Source organism: Amblyomma mixtum, chromosome 4 (genome assembly GCF_055824585.1).
Source record: "Amblyomma mixtum isolate Tamu chromosome 4, ASM5582458v1, whole genome shotgun sequence".
Taxonomy (NCBI): domain Eukaryota; kingdom Metazoa; phylum Arthropoda; class Arachnida; order Ixodida; family Ixodidae; genus Amblyomma; species Amblyomma mixtum.
The window spans coordinates 148478852-148505238 of NC_143015.1; the positions used below are offsets into that span (position 1 = coordinate 148478852).

Below are 26387 nucleotides of genomic sequence, written 5' to 3' on the forward strand. Positions count from 1 at the left end.
TTTGAAGCGAAAAGCTTCAGTAGGCTCGTCAACACCGCGCTTCGCGTGAGCCGGAGGCAAGATTTGCCACTTCTGCGCATGCGCGAAATCGAGTGACGTCACGCGCAGTGCAGGTGGCCGCTGACTCCGTAAAAAAATAAATAAAAATAAGCACAGAAACAAGAATAAAAAAGAAGTGAAACAAATAAGATATCAGGAATACAAAAATCAACAAAAGACAAACAGTGCGCCAGGAAACACTCATATCTCGGTGGACACCCAAACCGCGCCGTAAGGGCCTTAAGGAAAATGAAATGCAATGAAAATTGGTTTTGAGGAAAGGAAATGCCTGTCTCTCATATCTTGGTGTACACCCGAAAGGAATATGCACACCACAGTACTTACATGTCTCGAAAGCAACCTTCTAAGACAGCACCGTATTCACTACACGCGCGCCTCCTCCTGCGTACAGGCAGTGTGTGGATGTCCGAACGCCTCCACCGTTATCGTGGTGCTCCCAGCGCATTGTGCGCCAACTGCGACACACCATGACGCCAAACCAAGCGTAACTGAACCTTTTCGCTTGCATATCCAGGCTTAACCACAGCTAAGCCACTGCCAATTTTTTTATGCTCTTGTTTTCTTTGTGCAGAAACCTGTAACTACATCAATGATTATGACTATTGATGACTGACCTAGTTGGTGCATATCCTAGTAGCCGTTCATGCGCGCTTTTTTGTGCTGAAATACTTTATTTACCGCTACGTTCACAATGGCTGGACTGTTTCGCACAGCCACCGGCGCTCAATAAAACGATGTGCCCATGACTCCGTGCTTCTTTAATTACGCGTCATTAAACGGTTGATTATATCACAGATTTATGCCCTTATGAAGAGAAAAGGGAAAGGTTTTCCGGCCCACATTTATTCACGTTTGCGCATGAGGGAAATTAGCAATAAAGGGAAATAAAGGGAAATAAGCAATAAGGGAAATAAGCAATAAAGCGTTTTACTCTCCTCGCCTGCGTTGATTACCTTCTGTCTTTTTTTGCCTTTGTGTACACCGCTGAAGAGCTGAAATTAAGCAGCTGAAATTCACAGGCCTATTCAGTAGCTGAGGCAAGCTCTTTTGCGCCCCGTGAACACCTTCCTGGCTATTGAGCTCGTTCTGATGGAAGTTGTGTTGAAAATCACAGTTAAAGGCAATTAACTATCTTTTATAACTAAAACAGCCAGCTATAGCGTTATATAGAGAGGAGGTTTCTAGGAAGAAGCAATGCGGATGTTTCTACTGGAGTAACGTCACATTAAGAGACAACTTATTTTGAGCGCGTCCACACACTTGACGGTGCAACTGTATATCACGCAAAATAAAATCAGTGCAAGCTCTAACGAAATCACAGTTAAACCTAAATCGACGCGCCTAATCCACCTGCCCGCACATCGCGAACTGCTCAGCGCGGTTCAAATCCAGCGCGCAGGCTCCGAGGTCACGTGGGCAGCTGAAGCTCCGCCCCCAGAGGAGAGCAACAAACGAGACTGTGCGAAAGCGAGTGGCCGCTTGTCGCGGTGTGATAACTCGGCAGCCTTTTCCGTTGTGTCATCCGGCGCGCACTACACCACGTGAGGTTCTTGCGTTCCCGCCCTAGACTGGAGGGGGAAACAGCGCAGACACAAGCGCCTGCGTAGACCGCTGCCGCCCGCGGTTTAAGATGAATAATTCCGGGTATTCCCCTCTTTATCGCGCTCTTTCTCCGACAAGAGCACGGACCGAGGAATACTTGGCACGTTGCCAGAACTCTTGCCACAACCCAGACGGAAGAGAACGAGAAACGCAGATCTGCCTGGACGAGAAAAAAAAAAGAAGGTCGCAGTAGTTGAAAGGCATCATCACGCTAGTGGGTATGTGCCATTCTACTTGAGGCCAACCAACCAACCAACGCTAGCCACGTCAGCGCGGCGTCATCTGCCTGTGTCTAGCACTTGCTTTTAACCCCCAGAGGTGCCGACGGCAACGAATATCGACTGCAAGTCCAGTGCATCAGAGAGCTTTTTGTGCCAAGGAATGAGCTGTGAGTAACGTTCGATCCTATTTTGCCTCAAAGTTCCGAAAAGCTTTGAAAATTCAGGGTGGCACTTTGTTGACCTAAAGTGCGGTGAGGCGAAAGCCTCAAGGCCGGTGTTGCTGTTTGTGTCAGTGATGTGTTGATAAGACTTTAGGCTTCGCCTCTGAGAGTAAAACGCGACAGCGTCTTGAAACGCTTCCAGGAAGTCCATAGAACGCGATCGGTGGTGGTGGTGAAAATATTTTAATGAAATGGTTTAGGAGGTTGTAGCGGTGGTTGGAGCTCTCAGTCCGGAACCCCATTGGCGTAGGCTGCTGTCCGGGCTCTTTCGATGAGTTCCTTTTGACTCTTTTCGTCCGAGCTGGACAGAGCTGCCTCCCACCCCTCCTGCGTTGGCTGGTTATTAACAGTGATCGCCTGATTTCGTTGGCAGGCCCATACCATATGGTACAGCCTCCCTGATTTTTAACAATATAGCGCGAGCGTCGACCGAACTGCTGGTCAGCGCCTTATAACGGCGATAAGCGTGCAACAAGGCGAGAGTTCGCGCACGCGCACGAAGGCAGAGCGTCGTCTGCTACGCTGTTCCGAGCACGAGGACACACGCCCTGCCGCAATATCAGTTCGCAAGATCCCGCCAAGTCGTAGAGCGCATGCGCATGATTAATATGTGATACTTCCTTTCCTTTTATTTTTTCTTATCGTAACTTTGCATCGCCAGGCTGGCCTCCCGTAGTAGGCAAAAAAAAAAAGAGGGAAAGAAATCATGTCTCATGCAGTCTAACATATTAATCATGCGCATGCGCTCTACGGCTTGGCGGGATCTAGCGAACTGATATTGTGGCAGGGCGTGTGTCCTCGTGCTCGGAACAGCGTAGCAGACGACGCTCTGCCTTCGTGCGCGTGCGCGAACTCTCGCCTTGTTGCACGCTTATCGCCGTTATAAGGCGCTGACCAGCAGTTCGGTCGACGCTCGCGCTATATTGTTAAAAAACAGGGAGGCTGTACAGGTCCGCCTTCTCCCCGCAGAATTTGCACTGTGAGTCAAATGACTCCGGGTCTATGGCATGTAGTCTTCGTGGGTTGTTGTAAATGTTGTTCTGTAGCTTTCGGAGGTGTTGTTCCTCCCCTTTATCTAGTGTCTTAGCCGGCGGAGGGTAGACCCGACGGGATAAACTTAAGTGCTGAAGTATGTCATTGTAAGTTAGTAGTGGGGTAGGAGGTTCCACGGCATCCGCACTGGGTGCCCGGGGGAGAAATGCTCGGGCTGAGGCATGTGCGCTCTCGTTCCCTGGGATGCCCTGGTGACCTGGTACCCATATTAAGTGTTTGTGTGTGGGTTGGTAGCCACGGATGTAGCTATCTTGCAGGATTTTAGCTGCTAGCGGTGCGACCCTGCCCCTGAGGTAATTGCGATACGCTGTCTGTGAATCTGTGAGAATGTATATTGAGCTAGTGTGTGTTGCAGCTAGAGCAATCGCCACTTCTTCCGCAGCCAGTATGTCCTGGCTAGCCAGTACTAGTCCGTCGACTGTTGTATTTTGGTGCACTACCGCGACGGCCGTCATTCCCTGCTCGGGACCCGCAGCATCGACATAGAACACGCCCTCGCGCCCGCCGTAGTGTCTTTTCATGGCTTCGGCTCGTGCTTGTCGTCTTGATTGGTGAAAATCAGGGTGCATATTCCTGGTTAGTGGAGCTGCCTTGAGTTGTCCTCTCCATGAGGCTGGGATGTCGGTTTTGGTGTATAGCTGTCGGGGGCAATTGATGTTTAAACCACTCAGTACTTGTCGGCCAGTTCGAGTTGTGGAGAGCCGTACCACCTGCGCCGTATTAGGTGTGCCTCTATCAGCTCATCGATCGTGTTGTGCACACCCAGTCGCAAGAACCGGTCCGTCGATGTCGCAAGAGGGAGTCCCAGGGCCTTCTTGTAGGCAGTTCTGATTATGATGTCGAGGTTTTTGATGTCACGCTTCTTAAGGCGGAGGTAGGGCGCTACGTAGACGACGCGGCATACAACAAAGCCTGCACCAGTCGCAGAGTATCGTCTTCTCGCATCCCCGATTTGCGCGTCGTTATCCTGGCGATCATCCTGGCGACTTGCTCGCTCACGAGCCGTAGTTTCTGGAGGGCAAGAAGGTTGTTGCCGTTGTTATTTATGCACAGACCCAGTATCTTTAGGGTCTGAACTTCCTTGATGGGTGAGTTGTCTACGCGGATATTGATGGTGTCTTGATTCTTGCGTTGACGGAAGACTATGAGTTCGGATTTTTCGGGTGAGCACGTTAGTCCACACGCCCGGGCATAATTTTGAACTGTTGTCGCCGCGGTTTGTAGTTGTTCTTCAATCATTCCCATACTTCCCGTGGTTGTCCATAGAACGCGATCGCCCGTTCGGTTCTACGCCTTGCTCATCGGTAAATTGGTTTTTGAGGAAAGGAAACGTATCTGTCTCGCATATCTGGGTGGACCCCTAAACCTCGCCGTAACGGGAAGGAAGGAAGATGGGAGTGAACGAAGATACCGTATTCACTAGACGCGCCTTTGTTCATTCAAAACCATCGAGCTGGCATGGCGGAGTGGTTAGCATGCTCGTCTGGCACTCTGGAGACCGGGGTTCGATTCCCGAACTCGACCAATTTCCTACTCGGTTTTATTTATTTATCTGGTCTGACTAGAAGGGTTAATTAGGCTAATTGGGTAATTAAGCAATTCACTGAACTCAGTCCCACTTACTTGGAGCGTCACTATACGATCCCTTTAATTGGTTGCATAGTTAATAGCTAAAGTACAATTGGCCCCGTTTGAAATTCGCGCACTGTGACGTCACTTCCGTTTCGACCAATTTAAAAGCGTGACATTTCTGTCCACAACTCCTGCTTAAAACGATGAAGCATTAAAGGCTTCCGCCTTAATATTTAAGTCAGTTTTTAAAAATTTGGAAGCGCACTGTGCTCGGCGCTGTGGTCTAGTTCTGCCCACATCGCGCGAAATAGCTGCGCTTTCGAAAAGCTTGCTCGTAAAGAAAGCTTTTAAGGTGGAAGCCTTTAATGCCGCATTGTTTTAAGCAAGAGTTGTCGACAGAAATGTCACGCTTTTCAATTGGTCGAAACGGTCGCGACGTCACAGTGCGCGAATTTCAAACGGGGCCAATTGTACTTTGCCTAGTAACCATGTAACCGACTAAAGGGATCGTATAGTGATGCTCCAAGAAAGTGGGAATGAGTTCAGTTAACTGCTTAGTTACCCAGTTAGCCAAATTAACCTTTCTAGACACGCCAGATAAATAAAACCGAGTACGAAATTGACCGAGTTCGGGAATCGAACCCCGGTCTCCGGAGTGCGAGACGAGCATGCTAACCATTCCGCCATGCCAGCTCGATGGCTTGGAATGAACAAAGGCGCAAGGCGCGTCTAGTGAATATGGTGTCTTCGTTCACTCCCATCTTCCTTCCTGTTACGGCGAGGTTCAGGTGTCCACCGAGATATGAGAGACAGGTACATTTCCTTTCCTCAAAAACCAATTTACCGACGCGCAAGGCGTAAAACCAAACGGGCGATGGCGTTCTGTGGACTCCCTGGCAGCGTTCCAAGACGCTGTCGCGTTTCACTCTAGAGGCGAAGCTTAACATCTTAACACATCCATGACACAAGCAGCCACACCGCGCGTAAGGCTTTCGCCTCACCGCACTTTAGGTCAACAAAGTGCCCTCCTGAATTTTTTGTTGCGACCTTGCGACGCGACGGTATACGAAGGGCTCACCCTACCGCCCGTTAGTGTTTTTTATTGCGAAAGCAGTACTGTTCGCAGTTTGAGCCCTTCAGCGTCGTCCCGGCGGTGTAACCACGCTTGACCTTTAGCATGACCTCCGCTGTGACGTCACGCCAGACGGAGAGAGACAGAGCACCAACCAAAGTATTCTAGGAGGTTTTGCCCCAACTCATCTCGTCGCGGTCGTCCCGGCGCAACCACGGTGCGGCGAGCAGAAGCTGCGCGCCGCTGCCGCGAGGAGGCGCTCGCTGCGATGACGTCACGTCAGACGGAGATATATCGGTCTCCGGCCCGGCTCGGCATTCGGCCGCAGCCTTCGGGCTGTGGCCGTGTATCTGTGTTTTCAGCCAGCGTCCGTCCCTGCGGGCGTGGTTGTTGCGACGCGCGTCTTTACTCTCTCTTTCACTCGTTGCGACGCGCGTCTTTACTCTCTCTTTCACTCTGTCCTCTTATCTTTCAACTCTTCTATCTGCACGTGGCAGCGGTGGTGGCTCGGCTTGAGCCAGTTGGCAGGCCCGTGCACTTTCCTTTTCATCCTTCTCTCAGTCGCAACCAACCTCGTCGCAGTCGTCCCGGCGTAACCACGCTGTGCGTTTCAGCCGGGCCATGTCGTCCGACATGCACAAGGCAAGGCTGCAACGATTCGCTCAAGCTAGGAAAGGACGGCGGCGGGCTGAAGAAACGGATGAAGTTGCTTTCGCAATTTCCGGGCTTAACCAAGCTGAGCCTCTGCCAATTTATTTGTGCCATCCATGAGAATGCCTCCAACTTGTCGCTTTCCGCCAGATGACCTTCTGGCCGTGCCTCGCACAGAGGTCGCTTGGGGGGCGCTCTGGTCTTCCGAAGAAATTAGGTGCCTTGTCGGCTCGCCCGAAGCGGAGGAGGAGGAGGAGGAGGATAAACTTTATTTTCGTCGACAGATGTATCTGACGGTGTGGGGTTATAGCCCCATCAAGTGGCCATGAGCCCGTGGCGTTCGGCGACTTCTAGGGCTCTTGTCACAACCCGGATCTGTGTGTCCGAGTCGGAGCTGAGCAATGCGGCCTCCCACTGGTCTGGATTCGAGAGCTGCAAGCCTCTAGGGGGGTAGTCCCGAGGGCAAGCCCAGAGTATGTATTGTTATGGGTATTTTTGTTGATTTTAGCCAAGCCTTCGATTATATTAGTCACACTATACTTTTTGAAAAATTGCATCATTATGGCATACGGGGACATGTTTTGGCTCGGCTCAAAAGTTACCTATCAAATAGATTTCAATATGTCGACATAAATGGTCTCATTTCTCACAGCAAAAAAATAATTTCAGGAGTCCCACAGGGTAGCATTTTAGGCCCTGTCCTATTTAATTTGTACATTAATGATATTGTACACATCTGCTCAGATACCAAGTTCGTTATATATGCCGACGATACGAGTGCTTTGGTGCATCACGTTCTGAAGCTGAAGGAATTACTAAAGCAAATAATGTTCTGCGCAAATTGGACTCGTGGACTTCCAGCAATAATTTAAAACTTAACGCAAACAAAACAAAGGTGGTAAGTTTTCGACCAAAAAGTAAACAAATTTCGTTACAAGGAACCGTAATGTTTAGATCCGCAGCCATTGATGTGGTAGATACTGTCAAGGTGTTAGGGGTATATTTTAATTCAACTTTACAATGGAATAATCATGTAAATAGTATAATCAGCAAACCGAGCTGCACAACTGGAATTTTAAATCGCAACCGCTATACTCTTCCAAAAAAAGTTAAACTAATGGTCTATAACGCTCTCTTTGTCTCCCACCTAAACTACTCTCATTTAGTTTGGGGAACAACAACGAAAACTAATCTGTTGAAGCTTTAAAGACTACAGAAAAAAATAGTACGAATAATTGAAAACGTTGAATACACAGCACCTTCTTCACATATCTTTGCTTCGCTTACTTTATTAAAAGTAAGAAATATATACGAATACAAATTATGCAGGCAGTACCGTTTAAGCGTCCAACGAAAGAGTACAGTTTTTACTGAAATGGCAGAATTAAGGCCCAATTATCCCACCTACAGCACCAGAACTCCAGAACGATGGAAAATTCCAAAATGTCGCACTGCCTATGGACAACAAACACTCCGGTATAATCTTCCGCGATTATTGAATGCTGCAGAAAAAGAAGCTGCTGATGTATCCAATATGTCTCTTCCAAATATGTACAAATATTTTGCTACTCATACTTTTCTTTTTTTGTGTGAATGAACGCACAGATCTATCCTTATGTTCAATTGTTTATTGTTCGACTGTTTATTGTTCGACTGTTTATTGCCCCACTCTGCTGCTGTATACACTGTAAGGGGGCGGAGGATTTTTCAAGCCGCAAATGTACGGCTTTTCCCTCCGCCTCCTTCCACTTCTTTGTGGAGAATAAAACTTGTATGTATGTATGTATGTGGGATAGAGTGGCATGCTGGTCACACATTTGACAGGAAGGGGAGTAGACCCCAGGGTTATGCGGTCATATATCGCGGGGTTGGGGAAGGTGTTCGTTTGGAGTTGCCTCCACGCAACTTCTTGGGGTTTCGTGAGAGAACTATGTGCGGGGGGATATAGAAGTCTACCTAAGCGGTAGTGCATGGTTATGTCATGAAATGTGACCATACGATCTCTCGCCGTCCGCAGGACGGGCGACACCACAACCCGGTCGACGAATCCTCGGGCATAATTGTGGGCCGCCTCGTTGCCTGGATGCGACGAGTGCGCAGGGACCCAGATCGATTGGATCGGGCGGAGTTGAAGTTTGGTGGAGTGGAGGAGAGAGAGGGTGACAGGGGAGACCCGGCCTTTGGCGAAACTACGAATCGCTGATTTAGAGTCGCTGAAGATGGTTTCTGCAGAGGTGGAGACCATCGCCAAGGCTATGGCCGCCTCCTCGGCCTCTTCAGGCGATCTGACGGGGATGGAGCACGCAACTAGCGGCCGTCCACAGTAGTTTACAACCGCGAGCGAAAAAGCTTCGCGGTCGGGGTATTCAGCGGCGTCGACATAGACTGCTGTCTGATCTGTTAAATATTTTTTGTGCAGAGACTTGGCCCTGTGCTTGCGGCGAGCGACATGATACTCTGGGTGCATATTTTTAGGAAGAGGGGTAACGATAAGGTTACTGTGGATATGGTGTGGAAGCTGGACCCTGTCGGGTGCGGTTGTTTCGAAGCGTATTCCAAGCTTGTCGAGTATGTGACGTCCCGTGGAGGTGTGAGTGAGACGCTCGTACTGAGAAGTGAGATGAGCTTCCGAGAGCTCCGTCACAGTGTTGTAGACCCCTAATGCCAGTAGTTTATACGTGGGGGTCCGGTGGGGGAGATGAAGAGCCGCCTTGTAAGCCTGTCGAATAAGGCAGTCAACGCGGTTCTGTTCCTGGCAGCTAAGGTAGAGGTAAGGGAGGGTATATGTGAGGCGACTGATAACAAACGCCTGAACAAGACGTCCGAGGTCAGCCTCTCGCATGCCTCTATGTTTATTAGCAATGCGACGAGTTAGACGAATGGTCTGCGATACAGAGATTGTAAGTTTAGCTAGAGTGTCGGTGTTTTTCCGATTGCTCTGGATGAGGAGCCCCAATACCCTAATGGTGGATACTTCGCGTATGGGCTGACCACTAGCAGTAATGCAGATGGGAGGATGGCCGTGGAGGCCGGGTTGACCTCGGATGAGCAGCAGCTCGGATTTCTGAGGGGAGCACGAGAGGTCGGCTGCGGCTACATGGCGCTCAATGACATCGACCGCTTGTTGAAGTGCGGATTCGACCTCAGCATCGTTGCCTGTTGAAACCCAGAGGGTAATGTCGTCTGCGTATAAGGTATGGGATAGCCGGGGGATAGCGTCTAATTTAGAAGGTAGCGTGAGCAAGGCGACATTGAAAAGAAATGGGGAGAGAACGGATCCCTGGGGGGTGCCATTGCTACCGAGGTTTATAGGGTCTGAGAGGAGAGAGCCAAAGCTAAGTTCAGCTGTACGACGAGAGAGGAAAGTACGTATATACTCGTAGGTACGGTGACCAGGATTTAACAGGGAGAGGTTAGTGAGAATAGCTTGGTGCGAGACGCTGTCAAATGCTGTTAAATCAAGACGCTGTTAAATCAAGCCCTAGAATAGCCTTTGTGCCCGCTCTGGTAGAGGGGCACAGTATCTCTCGTGAGAGCTGGATCATAATGTCTTGCGTAGAGAGATTTGAGCGGAAGCCAAACATGGTGCGAGGTAGGAGATGGTTATCTTCAACGTAATTATTGAGACGGTTGAGAATGACGTGCTCCATCAGTTTCCCAGCACAGGAAGTGAGGGAGATGGGGCGGAGGTTTTCGAGAGCTAGTTGTTTGCCTGGCTTCGGTATGAAAGTCACGCGTGCATGTTTCCATGCTGCGGGGATTTTACCCTCTCTCCAGCAATCATTCATAAAGGCAGTGAGGGCCTCAATGGACGGGTAATCTAAATTACGGAGAGTTTTGTTGGAAATGCCGTCCGGTCCCGGGGCAGAGTTAGGACGGAGCTGAGTGAGAGCGAATCTTACCTCGGCTTCCGAAATCTCCTGATCGAGGGCAGGGTTGGCACCGCCCATGTAGGGGGGGGGGGGGGGAGAGGGTCCGGGGAAGTAGTATTGAGATAGCGTACACGAAGTTCATCGAGAAGATCCTGGTCTGAGCCGGGGTGTTGATGGACTATGCGGGAAATGGTGTCTCGTTTGGATGTTTTGCAACCGTCTGGGTCTAAAAGGTAACGGAGAAGGTGCCAGGTGCGAGTTAGCCCGAGCTGTCCACGCATGTTGTCACAAACTTGACCCCATTGCTGGGTAGTCAGTGCGATAGTGTGCGCCTCAATCTGTTTGTCTATCTGAGCTACTCTACGCCGAAGCGTTCTATTGTGGCGCTGTTTTTTCCAACGGTTTTGAAGGCTTTCGCGGGCCTGCCATAGGTGGAGGAGACGGCTGTCTGTATTGGATTGATCAGCCGTGATAGGTGATTCTTGAGTAGTAGCAGAGACATCTGCCTGCAGTTTGGAGATCCACTCGTCCAGGTTATTAATCCGGGTAGGGGCGTTCTGAGCACGTAGGGAACGAAACTTGTCCCAATCCGTGATTAGGGTCGGGCGACCTCTCCGGCGGAACGGGGACATGCTGAGGGTGGTCGCGAGGAGATAGTGGTCGCTGCCGAGGGTATTCCCAGTGTTCAGCCACTGATCGAACCGTACGTTTTTGCAGAATGTCAGATCAGGTGAAGTGTCAACAGACACGCTGTTTCCTACGCGGGTGGGAGTGTGAGGGTCAGTAACAAGGGTGAAGCCCAGTTCCTGTGCTCGCAACCACAGAGTGTTACCCTTTCGGTTGGCGGTGCGGTAACCCCAAGCGGGGTGGTGGGCATTGAAATCTCCTACAATGAGGAGACCAGAATGGTGCGCAAGCCTGTTGAGCCGGGAAAGAAGGGTGGTGAAGTTGCGTCTTCTGTCTCTTGGAGGGCTATAAAGGTTAAGAATGAAGAGGCTTTGGTCGCCCCTTTTACGAGGGAGGAGTTTGAGCAAGACGCAGTCTACCCCAACGTCGTCTAAGGAGTGTTGGACGGCCGTCAGGTTGCGTTGAACCAAAATAGCGGTGTCGGGAGTGGTGACATCTAGGGGGGAGTATGGTTTATAGCCAGGTAGTTTCACTGCGCCATGAGTTTCCTGAAGGGCGATGATATCAGGGGGGATGTCGGAACTTTGGACATACTGCTGCAGGTTGCCTCGCTTGCGGCGAAACCCCCTGCAGTTCAATTGCCACACATTAAGTAGGTGGCGGGGCGCCATGGTGAAGTGTGGGTAAAGCTAAAATGGGTAGGGTGGTGGGAGCGTGCGGCAAGCGACCGTATGGTTTAACGCGCGTCGTGTGGAGGGCGGCCGTTGCGTCTCCCCTAGCTTCAAGGCCTGTGACGCGTGTTTGGATCTGTTGCATGAGGGTGTTGTTAAGTTGTTGTTGGATTTGCTGCTGCATTTGTTGTTTGAACTGGAGCATTTGATATGATTCAAACAGCGCAAGGCCGAAGGCCAAAAAAAGAGAGCAGAGGAAAGGAGGAAAAGGACAACACAGCGCTCTCTCTCTTTTTTTGGCCTTCGGCCTTGTGCTGTTTCAATCATATCATGTACAACCAACTCGCCCATCAGCTCGTGCTTTGGAGCATTTGCTGTTGGATTTGTTGGGAGAACTGAGCAAATTTCGCTTCGAGCTTAGCATCAATTTTAGCCTCTAAGTTTTCCTCTAGGCGAGCCTCAAAATCCTCAAGGTCGGCAAAATTAACATAGCGTTCTGAGCGGGAGGTAGCTTTCCGCTTAGAGGGAGGACTAGAGGTAGTATCTTTGGGTTGCGGGGGAGTAGTTGGGGGCGCCTGAGGTGAGGTGGTAGGAACAGGTTGAAGTGGTAGAGTGGCATTTGTTTGAGGTGGTGGATCGGGTGCAAAGGGTGGACGCTTTAAGGAAGCGTTTTGTTGTTGGAGTCTATGATTGCTAGCTTTAAGGGCTGTTATCTCGTCGCGCAGGGCTTGCAGCTCTGAATCACGAGACTGAGATTGCTGAGAGTGAGAAACCGCAGCTGCCCAGCTCATCTGGTTTTTCGTGGAGGGCTCTCGGTGAGGAGACGACTTGGAGTCCAGGGGTGGGAAGGACTGGGAGCGATTCCGGCTGGAGCGCCGGTAAGAGGAGGAGGAGCGGTTAGAATCTATTTTGGCCGAGGTGTTTCCAGACCCTTGGCGACGGGTCCGGGATCGGGAACGATGGGAGGTGGAGGCATTGTCTGAGTCAGCTTGTAGCTGGCGTTTCAGTACGGCAGCAGGCACTTTGTAGCGGCGTTTACACTTGGAGGAACCAGTCTGGTGAGGACCAGAACAAACTATGCAAGTGGGGGTGCATTCATGGGTTTCGTCAGGGTCGCAAACTCCGCAGTGAGGACACTTGGAGAGCTTGGGAGACGGGCAAACGTCCTCTCGGTGTCCCGTTTTGCGACAGTTAAGGCAGGCTTCCACTTTGTTCTTGAAGATGTAGCAGCGCACAGCACTTCCTGCGTAGGAGACTTGGCGGGGGACCTTTGTCCCTGCGAAAGTGATGACAATAGATTGGGTCTTGCCTAAACGGCGGGCGTAGAGAATGCAGTGTTCTGGATTCTGGGGTATCAAGTACTCCATGATTTCCTCCTCGGTCTCATTCACGTACTGGTGGTGAATGATACCTCGGACGTATGCGCCTGGTGGGGCCAAATAGGTGGCAACTGGGTAGCTTGTCGGGCCCAGGATGATTTCCTGTAGCTTCGTGTAAGTGATGGCGCGGTCCCGGTTCGGGGTGCTAAAGGTGAGGGTGTTGTGAACGAAATTCACCCGAAGGCGGTCCTCTGCGGTATCGGAGTAAGTCAAACGAAGGCTTGAGGTGATTGCTCTGCGAAGAGCGTTCTCGCCCCAGGAACGCAGATTGAGGCCCCCGCGAGGGCGAATGATGACTTTAAAGTCTTCAAGAGGGAGACGTGGCAGTGACGGTGCACCTCGAGGTAGCTTACGTGACGTGGAGGGAGGTAGCTGCTGGGACGCGGTATGCTGGGCGGACGCGGAAGGCGTCTCCGTCAGTGGTGGCTTGGGAGTGCATTTCAATGAAGCGGCGGCGGAGCCGCGTTCGTAGCAGCGGGCTACGTAGGTCCAGTCCGTGGGTATATAATCTTGAGGGGCTAGATCCTCCCCCTCCACGGTGACGACGTCCATGCTTGGCGAAGCACTGGGCCCGGCTGCGAAGCAGAGCCTATCGCCAGCGGCGGTAGGCTTAGCGAGGCTGGCGCTGGACTCGGTGGAAACAAGTGTCCATGCAGGTCACAAAAACAGAGTGCCGGTCCCGAAATTGGGCTGGGCAGGTGCCGAGCACCTTCGTGAACTTCGGGAGACACAATAAGATTCGGCGGAAGGTCAAAAGTTGGTCAAAATAGCAGAAATGGCCGGAGCCCATACGCACACGCGTCTGCACACCAGGCCAGGAACGCCGACTCTCCTCGCCCGAAGCGGAAGTTTTTTGTATGAACGCGGGCGCCGATGCCCCCCGAAGGTGCCGCGGTTGGAAGATGCTTTGGACTGCGTGGGGAGAATCATTTGTACTCGGGACGCCGGACGACGAGCAGGTAGCTCCGCTGACTGCTCGAGCGTTCCGATAGATGTGCAGTTGTTGGCTAATGATCCTGTGTACTTGATTTTGCAGATAAATTCACTAAGTTAAGTTTTATCGACTGGATCAAGTCTGATCGTTTATGATTAGGCCATCGAATAGCGGCAGCGACGCACAGTTACAACACATTTCAGTGCACGTAACTCGTAAGTTTACTGGGCCACAGGGCAGTCAGTAACTGTCTTTGCGAAATTCCTAAAACGGTTATTTCCTAAAGTAAGCACCGCGCCTCTCATTAAGCAAAAAGGCTAAGAGTAGGACCAAGAGTAACAGCACTGGAAGGGTTACTTTTCCGGCAAGCCTTTTGAAAGCTCATGAATTTTTGCGCGGTGTTGGCAAAACTTTTAGGATGCTGGAAAAATTGTGCGAGATCTCTTGTAAATGGTTGAAAAGAAAAAATACGAGGAATTTTAGCGGTTAAAGTGATTAAAGGCGAAAGCCTGAGTGCTGCATTCTACTACGCGATTGTTCACTCCGCATTCTGTTGGTGTATTAATTACATGCCAAATAATGACGCTTAATCTTTGCCTTTAGGAGTAGAACGCGACAGCGTGTTGTAGCGCTGCCAGGGAGTCCACGGAACGCCACCACCCGTTCGGCGCGATGCGTTTGCCCTCTGAACGCAAAGCTTTTTGAGGAAAGGAAATGGAGCTGTAATTCTCTATCTCGGTGGACACCTGAACCGCGCCCTACAAGAAGGGAGGAAGTGGAGTGAAAGAAGAAAGAGAAAGAGGGGCCTTAACCAAGAAAATGAAAATTGTATTTGAGGAAAGGAAATTGTGCAATAACTGTCTCACATATTTCGGTGAACACCCGTCAAAATTCGCGCGCAGTGACGTCTCGACCATTTCGACCAATCTGAAACGAGGACATATTTGGAACACGTCTTGGTCACGATAGTATGGGCCATTAAAGGTTTTCGCCTTAATACCAGGGGATAGCTCTGCGTTGCGAGTGTTGATGGGGAGGTTGATCTTTTGAGGAAGATATGCCAGTAGGTTTGCGACATGGGAGAGGCCTTTGCCCTGCAGTGGGCGTAATCACGCTGATGATGATGATGAAGTGCGGAAAGGCCACCGCGATTCTCATTGATGCTGGCTTGCGCACTACGAAGATTTAAAAACAAATTATTCCGCGGTGGCTCAGCGGTTATGGTGCTCGGCTGCTGACCCAAAAGACGCGGGTTCGATCCCGGCCGCGGCGGCTAGAATTTCTTTGGAGGAGAAATTCTAGAGGCCCGTGTACTGTGCGATGTCAGTGCACGTTAAAGAACCCCAGGTGGTCGAAATTTCCGGAGCCCTCCACTACGGCGTCTCTCATAGCCTTAGTCGCTTTGGGACGTTAAACCCCATAAACCAAACCAACCAAAAACAAATTATTACTCGCGTCAGGCAGAAACGCATTGCCGCAATACCTACAATTTATTGTTGCTTGATAGGAATTCGATATCACCGGAGAATCCAAATGATGTTAATGTTCATGGTTTCCAAGACGACGACTTTTTCGGAAGTGGGAACAATAGGACATCGATTTCCAGTATCGCATAATGGCACCAATTGAGAAAATAGTTTAGAAGGAAGTTTTTGCTAGTAAATATAGTTAAATAGTTAAAACTAGAATAAGAATGCTTATTTGCGATTCAGAATTTTGCCACTGCTCTGACTGTACAGACGTATCTGAAGGGAATTAGGCTTACTTCAGTGTTAGCAAGCTTATTAAAAACCCAGTGAAAACTTTCGGTACCTTTATTTCAAGTCAGCCCCTTCAAGAAAACATCCAAGAAAGAGACCTGAAATGCAATTAGCAGTGCTTCGTGCTCTGGTTCAACAAAATGTACCAGGATTGTGACGAAAAAAACTTGTGCCACCTGCGTCCTCGGTGGGTACAAATGTTGCTGAAATCATGTAATGTTTGGTACTGAAATTTTGATCCAATAGTGAACACGGAAAACCGATGGCAACTTGGGGGTCAAATGAGATGGTTGAAATGTTGACTCCTCAATTGTTATGTAAATAAATGTGAAAGAAGATCACGAAAACATGTCAGGGGAGGGTGTGTCTGGAAACGTTTCATTTTGCTTGCATTGAATTTTGCCCTGATATCAACAGGGACGCTAAGAAGGAGATGGTGAAGGAAATCATCAATTTACAACTTGGCAAGTCTGGTCGCAGTTTGGCATTCAGTCCGGCCAAGTCATAGGAAGCATGGTTCGCCATTTGTTCACAGCACCGCAGCATAGTTTCTGTCCCACGGCGGGATTAGCGCTTACGAGCTTTGCGGAGTGTCAGAAAATTGCGAGGATACTTTGGCAACTGAAGTGTTGAGAGGCGAAAGCCGAGGACACTATGCCGTGACGACTTCCGGTGGATGTGACGGCACACCGTTCCCGTGGCTATATCGATACCCAAATTGTACATCTTTCAGGGATCTTAAGTGTTCATTACGCTTAATTACACATTTTTTCATCTAATTAGACCCAAATCCGACTTAATTACACATTTTCTCATATGATTTGACACAAACCCGACGTTTTTTCGACTATGCTGTGACAATTTTAACTATGCCGTAACGACTTTCGGTGGAAGTGACGTCACACCGTTCCCGTGGATATATCGACGTCGGCGCTATTTCGACGCTATTTCGATATTTTTGCTTCTAATTAATTAACTATTAATCTACAGTCATCAAATTTCGATTCTAGGTTCATCTTTTCCTCCTCTATCTGACGCAACCATTGTTTTTTTTTTAGTTCCCGAGTTAAATGCGCGTGACACGCTTTGTCAACGGACGACAGTTTGAGCCATTAAAGGCTTTCGCCTTCATATGTCGATGTGCTACGTCATATGTCGGTGTCGGCGCCTGTCAGCCTTTGCGGCATAGTATAGTGGCGGCAGCGTTCCTGCCGCGTGACACCACCTCCCACGGCCAATGTCACTAGGAGGGAGTGACCAATGTAAGACAAACAAGTGACACTCAAAAGAAGACAAGTGTTAGAAGATACGGCCAGTTTTGTAGTGTTCTTCCAAAATGTTTTATCTTATGTTGCTGGTACCTGCATGTGGAAGTGGTCTCAAAGATGGTGTTTCTAATTCCTGTTCTGATATGAATTTCAGCCCAGTGCTCACGGTGCGGACAGTACAAAACTTGCAAAACTTGCGATGGCCAGAGCCAATCACGGTTGTCTACCGAGGTAAGTTCACTATCTTTTACGCCCGCACGCGCACGCTCGCACACAATCACATGCGCACACACAGGCACACACACACGCGCCCTTCGAATTAAAAAAGTCGACTTTCAGAAAATCTGTGAGGTATTAGGTGAAACAACCTGTAGATAACTCCTTTCGACTGCGTGTAATAGATTTAACTGAGACCAAAATTTGGATGTGCTCTTGTTAAATGATTTTTGAACGTTTCTTTCGATCGTGTTGTAGGTTCAACTCGAAATTAAAAGCTCCTTCGGAACTTTCATTATATAACTACAATTCAGTGCTTAGTCTCTAATTGAAAGCGATTGTGGCGATCACTATACAGTAATGTCTTAGTGCAGAAATTTCGCAAAGATGATAGCATACAACATTAACTGAATTAACGTTAACTGCAGCACCACCGGAATGGCGGTCTAATTTCTGTCGTTTTGCTTTCAGTTTTCGCTCGAGAAATGTTTGGGAGACAGCAGCCTTGCTGACGTGGAGATTGAGGTCGACTTTCACGGACTTCCTGCCCCGCGCATATCGTTCAAGGCACATCGTATGATACTGGCGCTACAGAACGACGTGTTCAAGGCCATGTTCTACGGGAACTTCCCCGCAGAAGATCGAGTGGTCATCACTGATCTGCATCCGGATGGCGTGTTTGGACTGCTTCGGTAATATCGCTTTTTTACTATTTCAACACAGCTTAAAATGTTCGTGTGTTATTCTTGAACATGGTGCAAAATTATGGCATGAGTTTTAAGATGTCTTTCACGTGGGAGTGCATTCTAGTGGAGGACAAAAGCTGGGGAATTGTTCGAAGTGGCGATATTATGGTGTGCAGGAGCTTGACAGGTGTTCATATGTTAAGAAAGCTTTTCTGGGCCTCTAAGGCCAGTCCTTTTGCTTATAATGCACGGTGTAAAAATGATGAAAGGTTTAATAAGTTAAATTAAATGCGACCAACGTGAGCTAGAGCAATCACTTCTTGAATTTCACACAGCACCAGCTACATGTGCTCATAACGTGGTTTTCCTCTGTTGCTGCTATCTTAGCACGTGACTAAAACTATAGCGTGACGCTCATGTCTTTTCCTTTTAGCGTGACGTAGGTTTCCATCATTTCCCTCAGGAACAAAACAAGAACAAGAACAAGGTTTCCCTCAAGAACAAAACAGGATAAAATTTCTGTGGCTGTAATGTACCATTTATACGCAATGGGGCGGTTTTGAATTTTCTTTTGATATACTGTTTGCTCTACAGATTTAGGGGCCGGTTTTGCGATAATGAGTTGCAGAATCAACCTAAATTAGGCGAACGTAATTTCGCAGTAGTGGTCTCTCTTCGAACAAATCTTAGTTTTTCCATTCTTGAATTGCAGAAGTCATTAGTCATGGTGTCCTGGAAGTTCCGAAATTTTACCTCACGTTTGCAATGCCCATGGGCATTACGTATTTTGGCCGGCAGTGACTGAATGCAAGGGTCTCGTACCTTGCCTGAGGCTGCTACACTAACAGCATTGTTTGTTTAAAGCTGCGTCCTAATTCCGCTTCATGGATATTATTGTGGCCGGCCTTGACGTATTAGCTGGGGTACTTTTTCTTGTAATCATGATTAGAGCTTTAGGACGACAGGAGTATTGATCGAGAATTTAGTCAACATAATAGCAAAAGAAGACTCGCTGACGTTGTGAAATCGTTTCAGGCAGGTAAATCAAGGCAGTAGCTGCATCTCCTTCAAGTTATTTAATTAGTCTTTGATCTCTACCAGGCTGTGGCACTTTATAGACAGATTAAAACAATTGCAATATGTAACATTTTATTCAGTGCAAGGACAGTCTAAGGAGTTTATCTAAAAGTTCCTGGGCAGTTGCTGTTGAACCAAGGGTAATCGGTGTATAATCTATTTCCAAATAAACCCCACCTTACAATGTGAAAGACTGCCTACAGAAAACTTTGACAGCCTCTAATTAAACATGCGCAAGATTTTTTGATGGTTGGCCCCAAAATGAACCTATTTATGATGTGATGCTCTTCTTTTAGCCATCCTTTTAGTCAACCTAGTGCAAAGAGCTAATCATGTTCTCATCCTCGGAGAGTGCTAATTTATATCCCGTTCAAGATTGTGATCGCTGATGTCACAATGCCTTTGTCATCGTTTCTAACTGCCGCTGTGTTTGATGATGTCCGGTCTCCGGGTGACTCTGAGTAACTGTCATTTTTCTTTTCGGCACTTGCGACCACACGCACAGAACTCTGCATCCGGTCGTGTGGGTAGTCTTAGGTGCACTTTCGAAGATATAAATATGCTTGAATGTGAACTAGGAATATTTGACTACTTATTTGTGAAGAAAGTCACTGGGTAACAAGCGGCGTTGTCCGAGTCGTATACACACGGATGGGGAGTTTTGGGGTTCACATTATTCACTAACTTTCGCACACTGGTGTAAGCTAGCACAAAGGGACACTCAAGCGTGTGTGGCCTGATACTTGCTAAAGATAGCAAAGTTGGAAACACTACAGATTGGGAATAAAAAAGAATGCACAAAGCTTGGTCAAACTTCATTGTAATGATGCCTGCCCTCATTGGCTAAGCAGAGAAATCAGAATATTTTTATATGCTATTACTGTCGGATAAATGGCAGTTTTTTCCAACAGTTCATTATTTATGGCTCGAGAAAACGCAGAAAGCAATTATTCTGAGCCCTAACTTGACTTGCTTAGTCCTTTACCGGAGTGGTCATCAGGGCGGGATATTCTTGGATTTTTTTCTCCGCATGCTCCTGTTCGCACATAGTGAGAAACTCGACATATCACGCATGCCTGTCGTAAATTTTCTTGAAGGTACGTAATGCTCGGCCATTTATTTTTAAATTTCTGTTCTGAAAGACTCCAAGAGAAAAATTCAACCAGCACACTGAACAATTTCGGTAAACTCAAAGCAGATAATGCTTAAGATCGTTAGACAGCAATTTGCAGTAGCGTTTCTGATGGAAAGGTGGCTTTACAAAGTTTAAAATACTCGGTGAAGTAGCTCAAGAAAGAAAAAAGACTGCTAAACAGAAGTACAGTCCATTTGTAACAAACTGAATGCGTCACTTCTAAGCAGCAGCCCGTATTGTTTAGAATGGAGCACTTTGAGTCATGCTTCAAATTAAGCTATGTCAATAAGGAAAGAGTTAAAATCTCTTCTCCGTCCCAGCGGCTCGGACCACAACGTTCGGCTGACGGGCATAAGGTCATTTTCAGAAACGGCGCGGCGGCTGCATTTCTATGAAGGTTAAATGCAAAGCGCCAGATGCTGCGCGATGTCACCGCGTCTTTTGCTTGTGAACTATTTTTTTAAATACGTTCCGGTAGCGTAGTTTCTCGTCGAAGAACCCGAGAAGGCTGAGTGGCTGAAAGAATAAGCGCTCGATATGACGTGCTCGGCATACCGTTAGATGGAAGGCCGTTAAGTGAATGAGAGACCGAGAAAAAATCACATGCTCTATAAAGTCTTTCAGAGCTCTTGCGGTTTAGTCCTCATTTCAGGACTTCCGCGACCTTTGATGCCCAAGATGGTCACATGTGCGTAAGAAAAATTGGCTGTGGCTGAGCTAAGGTTAAGCCTGGATAAGCGAACAGCTCTCGCTGCTCTTCAGCCAACTCGCAAGCTACCACTTCTGGATTAAAACTTCCTGTTGGGCGAGTTGGTAGTTCATCTTGAAGTAGGAATGTTATAGCGCAAACAAAGACACGGACAAGAGAGACGAAACACACACACAAGCGCTTGTCCATGTCTTTGTTTGCGCTATAACATTTCTACTTCAAGATGTACCACTTCTGGATCGGTGTTTCTGCGCCGTCCGACTGTTGCTTCTTCTTCTCCTTCCATGGCGAGTGTATGTGCCTGTTCTATGGGCAAGCGCGCCTTATATACCCCTCCTTTCAAATGCGCACTGCGCACTGCTGCAGTGAAAGGTCAAACGGTGGCGAGGATGGCCGCCTCTTCAATGGCCGCCGCCGCCGCTCGCGCGTTCTCGCAACGCCTTGCGAAAGAACCTTCTCCTCTTGGGACGACGGCGGCGACCGCGCGGCTGCGGCGAAGGGTGAAACTGTGGCGAAGAGGAGAAGCGGCGACGCTCAGACGACGGAGTCAGCGCGCGGCGGCGACGACGGCTTCGGCAGCAGCGGCCACCTGCGCTCCGCGTGCCGTCGCTCGGTTTCGTGCATGCGCAGCTGTGGCTAAAATTGATCACGGCGCACGCCATACCCGGTTTTGACGAGCCTAGTGAAGCTTTTCGCTTCAAAAACTTTTGGAGCAGCTCCGGGGAACCAGGAGCCTGTATCCCCCACCCTACAAGATGTTAAACGGGGAGCAGTCAGTCTCAAGGCGGTAGATACGAACAAATTCGTATCCATTTCTCTTTGTATAGAGCAAGATAACCCGGCACTATACAGGGACACATGTCCCTGGTGCGGAGAGAGAACCACATTTTAGCACACTACATGGGCTCGTCAGAAATTACACGTAGTACCCGTAATGTAGAACACCACGCTGGAGCAGGTGGAGACTGAGCTGTCCAGCTGGGAAGCGGAAAACCAGCTTTGTCTTGTTGACTGCATGAACGTCCAGCAAACGCGATCACTGAGTTAAAGAAATGGTTAAACTGGATAAATGCTAAGATGCCATCACAGTTTGGGGAAACATCTATCTGAAGTCCATTTCAGTTCCCGGTATTCACTAAAAAAAAAGCCATTCCTGAGAAACTTTCTTCAGAAGTGGTGTCACAAAAAGTAGCCGCTTATATTTCATGTTAAGGAAGATGAAACACACTTTTTGGAGTGAATGAGTGGAATAATTAGTGGGCATTATTTATAATTCTGCTGCATGTATTTATTATAGTTTATCTTTATGCTCCTGAATTGCACTATTTGAGAGGAAGTGGGTTAAGATATCAATTGATCGTTGGAGATGTTGAAAAAAGGGAAGCAAACGTCATCACAAAGCAGAACCAGAGGAGAAGACGAAAATATTACAGCGGGCAAAATAGAAAAGCACAATCAGCAATAAATGACTGCAGAAAATTAATAAGATGCCATAAGTAAGGAATCTATTTTACGTACAGCAAAATCAAGCGAACATTCTTGGAAGTCATAGGCAGAAATGTGGAATGAGCCGAAGGGAGCTTTATTTAGTGAGGGTCTCTTTGCGAAACTGTGTGAACGCAGCACACTGTATTCACCGAAGAAACTATAATATTCTTAGCCTTTCTTGTCGAAATCAGGGCAGGTGTGTACAACTTGTTGCATCTCATTATAATCATCGTAGTCTCTTTGCCTTCTTTGTTATGTTTCAGTATAATTTGTGTTAATGAGAACATCGATAATGCGAATCATTTCAAAACCAACTTGTGCTGGCTCCAGTTCTTTGCGACGAAGTTTTCTAACGAATGCACGTTGTTCTGCTATGCAGGTACTTCTACAGCGGCCAAGTGGAAGTGAAAACCGCGCAACAGGCCGCCTACATCCGCACCGCGGCAGACAAGTACTTAGTCCCAGACCTCGCCGAAAAGTGCGTCGATTACGTGAGGCGTAACATGAAACCGGAGGACGTGTGTCCTTTTCTGGACTACGCTCTGACCATGGGCGAAGTGGACGTGGACGGCACTGCTAAGAACGTCATTCGCAATCACGGCCGGGAGGTTCTGTCTTCGGAGGCGTTCAAATTATCCCGTGCGGAGACGGTTAGCTACATTCTGGATTACGTCACAAACGTTCCCCAGGTATCGGTGCTGGCGACCGTCCATGCCTGGGCCCAGCAGCAGCACCTCCACTTAGATGCTTCCGAGAAATCACCCGACCTCCGAGCAGTGATGACGCCCTTGTTCCCTAAGCTTCACTTCCTTTCGCTGACGGCAACGGAGTTTGTAGAAGGGCCGGGTGCGTGGGGCATTCTCAACTCCGACGAAGCACTGGCGATAATGAGCAATATTGCGAAGGAAGGCTCAATGCCTATGCCGGATGGGTTCAGCAAGGTCCGAACGCGAGTAGTGGAAGCGAACCAAACTGCTACAGCCCTGAACCGTCTTCCGTCCTCCGCCCCAGAAACTGAACCCAGGGATGCCTTCCGTGATGCCGTCTACAAGTACACCGAAAAAATGATGTACAGGACAGGCGGACGTTATCCCTATTACTTTTGATTCCTTGCGAAACAGGGCACAAAAAAGACGAAACAAATACGTTAGACAAGGGGAAACGGGCTTGCACTAGCAACTCGTGCAAAATTTAGAGAAACACTTTCTCTGAGTGAGCATGGGCGCCTGCTTTGTACAGGTGTCAGCAAACAAAAACCAAAACTTACATAGTGAGGCTGTATTCTCTACACAAACGAAAAAAAAAGAGAAATAGAAATAAAAGATGGAAGAACGCCGAAAGGCGTCGATACGTGGATGGGTGAAAACATCCTGAAGTCGTATTTGATGAAGCCCACATACTCGTAATTCCTGAAAACCTGCGATATACTAAATTGGATTCAAGGAACACGAGTTACAAGGAATTATGTGGGCTTCGTAAGACGCGCCTTGATGGTGTTTTCTCCTACCCAGCTATTGGTGCCATTCGGCGCTTTCTTGTCAAATCTTCTTATTGTTCGTTTTATTTTTCGTTTAACTCGGAAATAAAGCTCATTTTATTTAGTTTTGGTTTTTCTTTGTGGACTGGCGGAGATTGGAAGCGCGCATGTTCACAGAGGTAAAGTGTTTTTCAGATTTCGCATGAGTTGCAAGTGGGCTTCGTCTGTTTTTTTTTTGGTTGTAGTTGTGAGGTTTGGTGTTTTGTCCCATTTTTGCGCGGTGTATGAACAAGAGACACGAAGTACAACCGACATTTTCTGTGGAATGGAAAAACTTTTCTGTTATGCTGTTTTCTGTTTTCAGTGTTCTTATCATTTTTCACAGGTTTTATCTGTTTTAAGGTGTGAAGTTGACAGAAATGCTATGCTTCCCGCTGTTGCTTTATCTGCCATTTCGCAGGTTTTCTGCGTTTTCAGCTAAGGGAAAATTTCCTTCGAGCTGTGTTCATTTTTTATTTGTTTTGCGGTTTAGCACGTTTTTATTTGCTCATTCTTAATAGAAACATTCTGTTAAACTATTTGCATTTTTTACTTTTATGACTCGCAGAATTTTCTTATCAAAATGCATTTTTTTGGTCACAAGCTTTATTTCTTCCAATACATTTGTTATTGACTGGTCTAAACACCATGCACAGAACATTAAGGAATGCTACCATGTTTCAGCACGATGAAATATCTCAGTGTGCCTTTATTCGATTACTACCAACGGCAAACCAGTGTTCATGAATGAAAGAGAGTGAATGGATTAAGTGTCATTATGACAAGTAATTTACTATTCATTACTGGCGTTAAGCCCCATATGACTATTAGATTCGTTTTCCGGCGAGTCAGAAAAAATCAAAGATGAAACTGCGCTGCTTGTACCGACTATGCCAAACGGGATTAGTAGAAACCTGTGCCTTTCTAAAGCCCATGCGATTCACGCAGAGTTGTATTTGTGATGGTGTTGTGAAGGTATAGGATGCGCAATCAAAGGACGAACCACGAAGAAAGACACAGAGACACACACAAGCGCACTAACAACTGTTTATTTCTTCCTTGGAACGCTTACTTATACACCTGGCCACGCATGCGCATCCTATACCTTCACAACATCATGTACCAACTAGGCCCAACCGAAGTTTTACTGTGATGGTGTGACTGGAATAAATAAAGTAATTAAAATAGCAAACGATTAGATTTACAACATTGTAGAAAGTAGTATTACAATGAACACAAACAACCATTAAACTGTAATGGCAAGTACACGCACAAGAAAAGTGTCTCTGACAAATTCTGCCTTGCTTGACGGCAGAGAGATACAAGCAATAGGACAAAAAACTGGTAAAACAGGTCAGAGGCTGTTTGCATTGCTAAAGTGTAACCATAAAACACTGATTTTAGAAGCGTAACATTTTTTATGTTTTTGAAAGATTAAAAGTTCACTTGTCCAACGGTGGGGTGAGGGTATGTGCAGCGCGTTTACGAATGACTTGAAGGCTTGTTATAGCCGCCGCGGTGGCTCAGTGGCTCTGGCGCTCGGCTGCTTCGATGGAGGCGATATGCTAGAGGGAAGCGTACTGTGCGATGTCAGGGCACGTTAACGAACCCCCGGTGGTCGAACTTTCCGGAGCCCTTCACTACGGCGTCCCCCACAGCCTGAGTCGCTTTGGAACCTCAGAAACCAAACCAAAGCGTGTTATCTATTTTTCATCATTAGCAGGACCGTAGCCTCCTTTATACTTTCAGGACTTACCCATACAGCCTTCAGTTTTTGCTGTTCCCTTCAGTGCCCACTCAGTTAGTAGCATATAAAGACACGAGAACAAGGTGGCAAAACTAACGATACTCTCGGTTCCTCAGCATTTGTGTCCTTTTTCATCGTCTTCGCTGCCAGGCCAGCGAAGAAGGGGAAGACGTCTAGGATGTTTGGTTTATTGGTTTGTTGGCGTTTAACGATCAAAAGCAACACAGGCTATGAGGGACGCCGTAGTGAAGGGCTCCGGAAATTGCGACCGCCTGGGGTGCTTTAAAGTGCACTGACATCGCACAGCACACCGGCCTCTAGAATTTCGCCTTTATCGAAATTAAGCCGCCGCGGCACTTCTGGGAGGTTGTGCCGGGATAGAGGCACTGGGACATTCAGAGGCAACAAGAACAACTATGTCCTGGTATCCGTCTTGGGTTAGAATACACGCTTTGAATGCCGCCTCTTAACTGTCATCTGAGATATCAGTCTTTGGGTGCCCGCTCGCGACACACCCTCAAGAACCTTTATTTTCCTTGCCTGCCTCCCTATGTGAAACTTGAAAGCGTCTACTAGTTAAACATCTGCATAGCGGAAGTGCCCCGATAGATACTTGTGGATTCTCCATATCGAAAGAAAAGTAGCTTGCACACGAGACAAAAACGTTAGCTGGCGATAACACTGTGGTATTGCCGATGATTGGCCCTAGCTATCACACCTCGAGCGGATGAATTTTTTGCACGTACTGGCGATTTAGCTCTGTTCTCTTGAATTCCTCTTCCTACTATCCTTTTCTGTCTATACAGGGTGTTTCACGTAACTTGAACCAAGGATTTAAAAATAAATAAAA

General features: G+C 48.0%; 1 protein-coding gene across 1 annotated transcript; it reads left to right on the top strand.

Annotated features, from left to right (window-relative positions):
- The first annotated feature begins 1604 nt into the window (after positions 1-1604).
- LOC149348709 (BTB/POZ domain-containing protein 6-A-like) lies at positions 1605-24563 on the top strand. The gene is made up of 4 exons (XM_089585885.1): positions 1605-2050; positions 17118-17194; positions 17651-17871; positions 22654-24563. Exons 1-4 carry the CDS (start codon positions 2044-2046, stop codon positions 23378-23380), a joined length of 1032 nt encoding a protein of 343 aa, XP_089442011.1. The 5' UTR covers positions 1605-2043; the 3' UTR covers positions 23381-24563.
- The last annotated feature ends 1824 nt before the right edge of the window (positions 24564-26387 follow it).

Coding starts and splice junctions, on each gene's coding strand:
- LOC149348709 (XM_089585885.1), top strand. Junction 17,195..17,650: donor AATCACGGTTGTCTACCGAG/GTAAGTTCACTA, acceptor TTTTGCTTTCAG/TTTTCGCTCGAGAAATGTTT. Junction 17,872..22,653: donor GGCGTGTTTGGACTGCTTCG/GTAATATCGCTT, acceptor TCTGCTATGCAG/GTACTTCTACAGCGGCCAAG.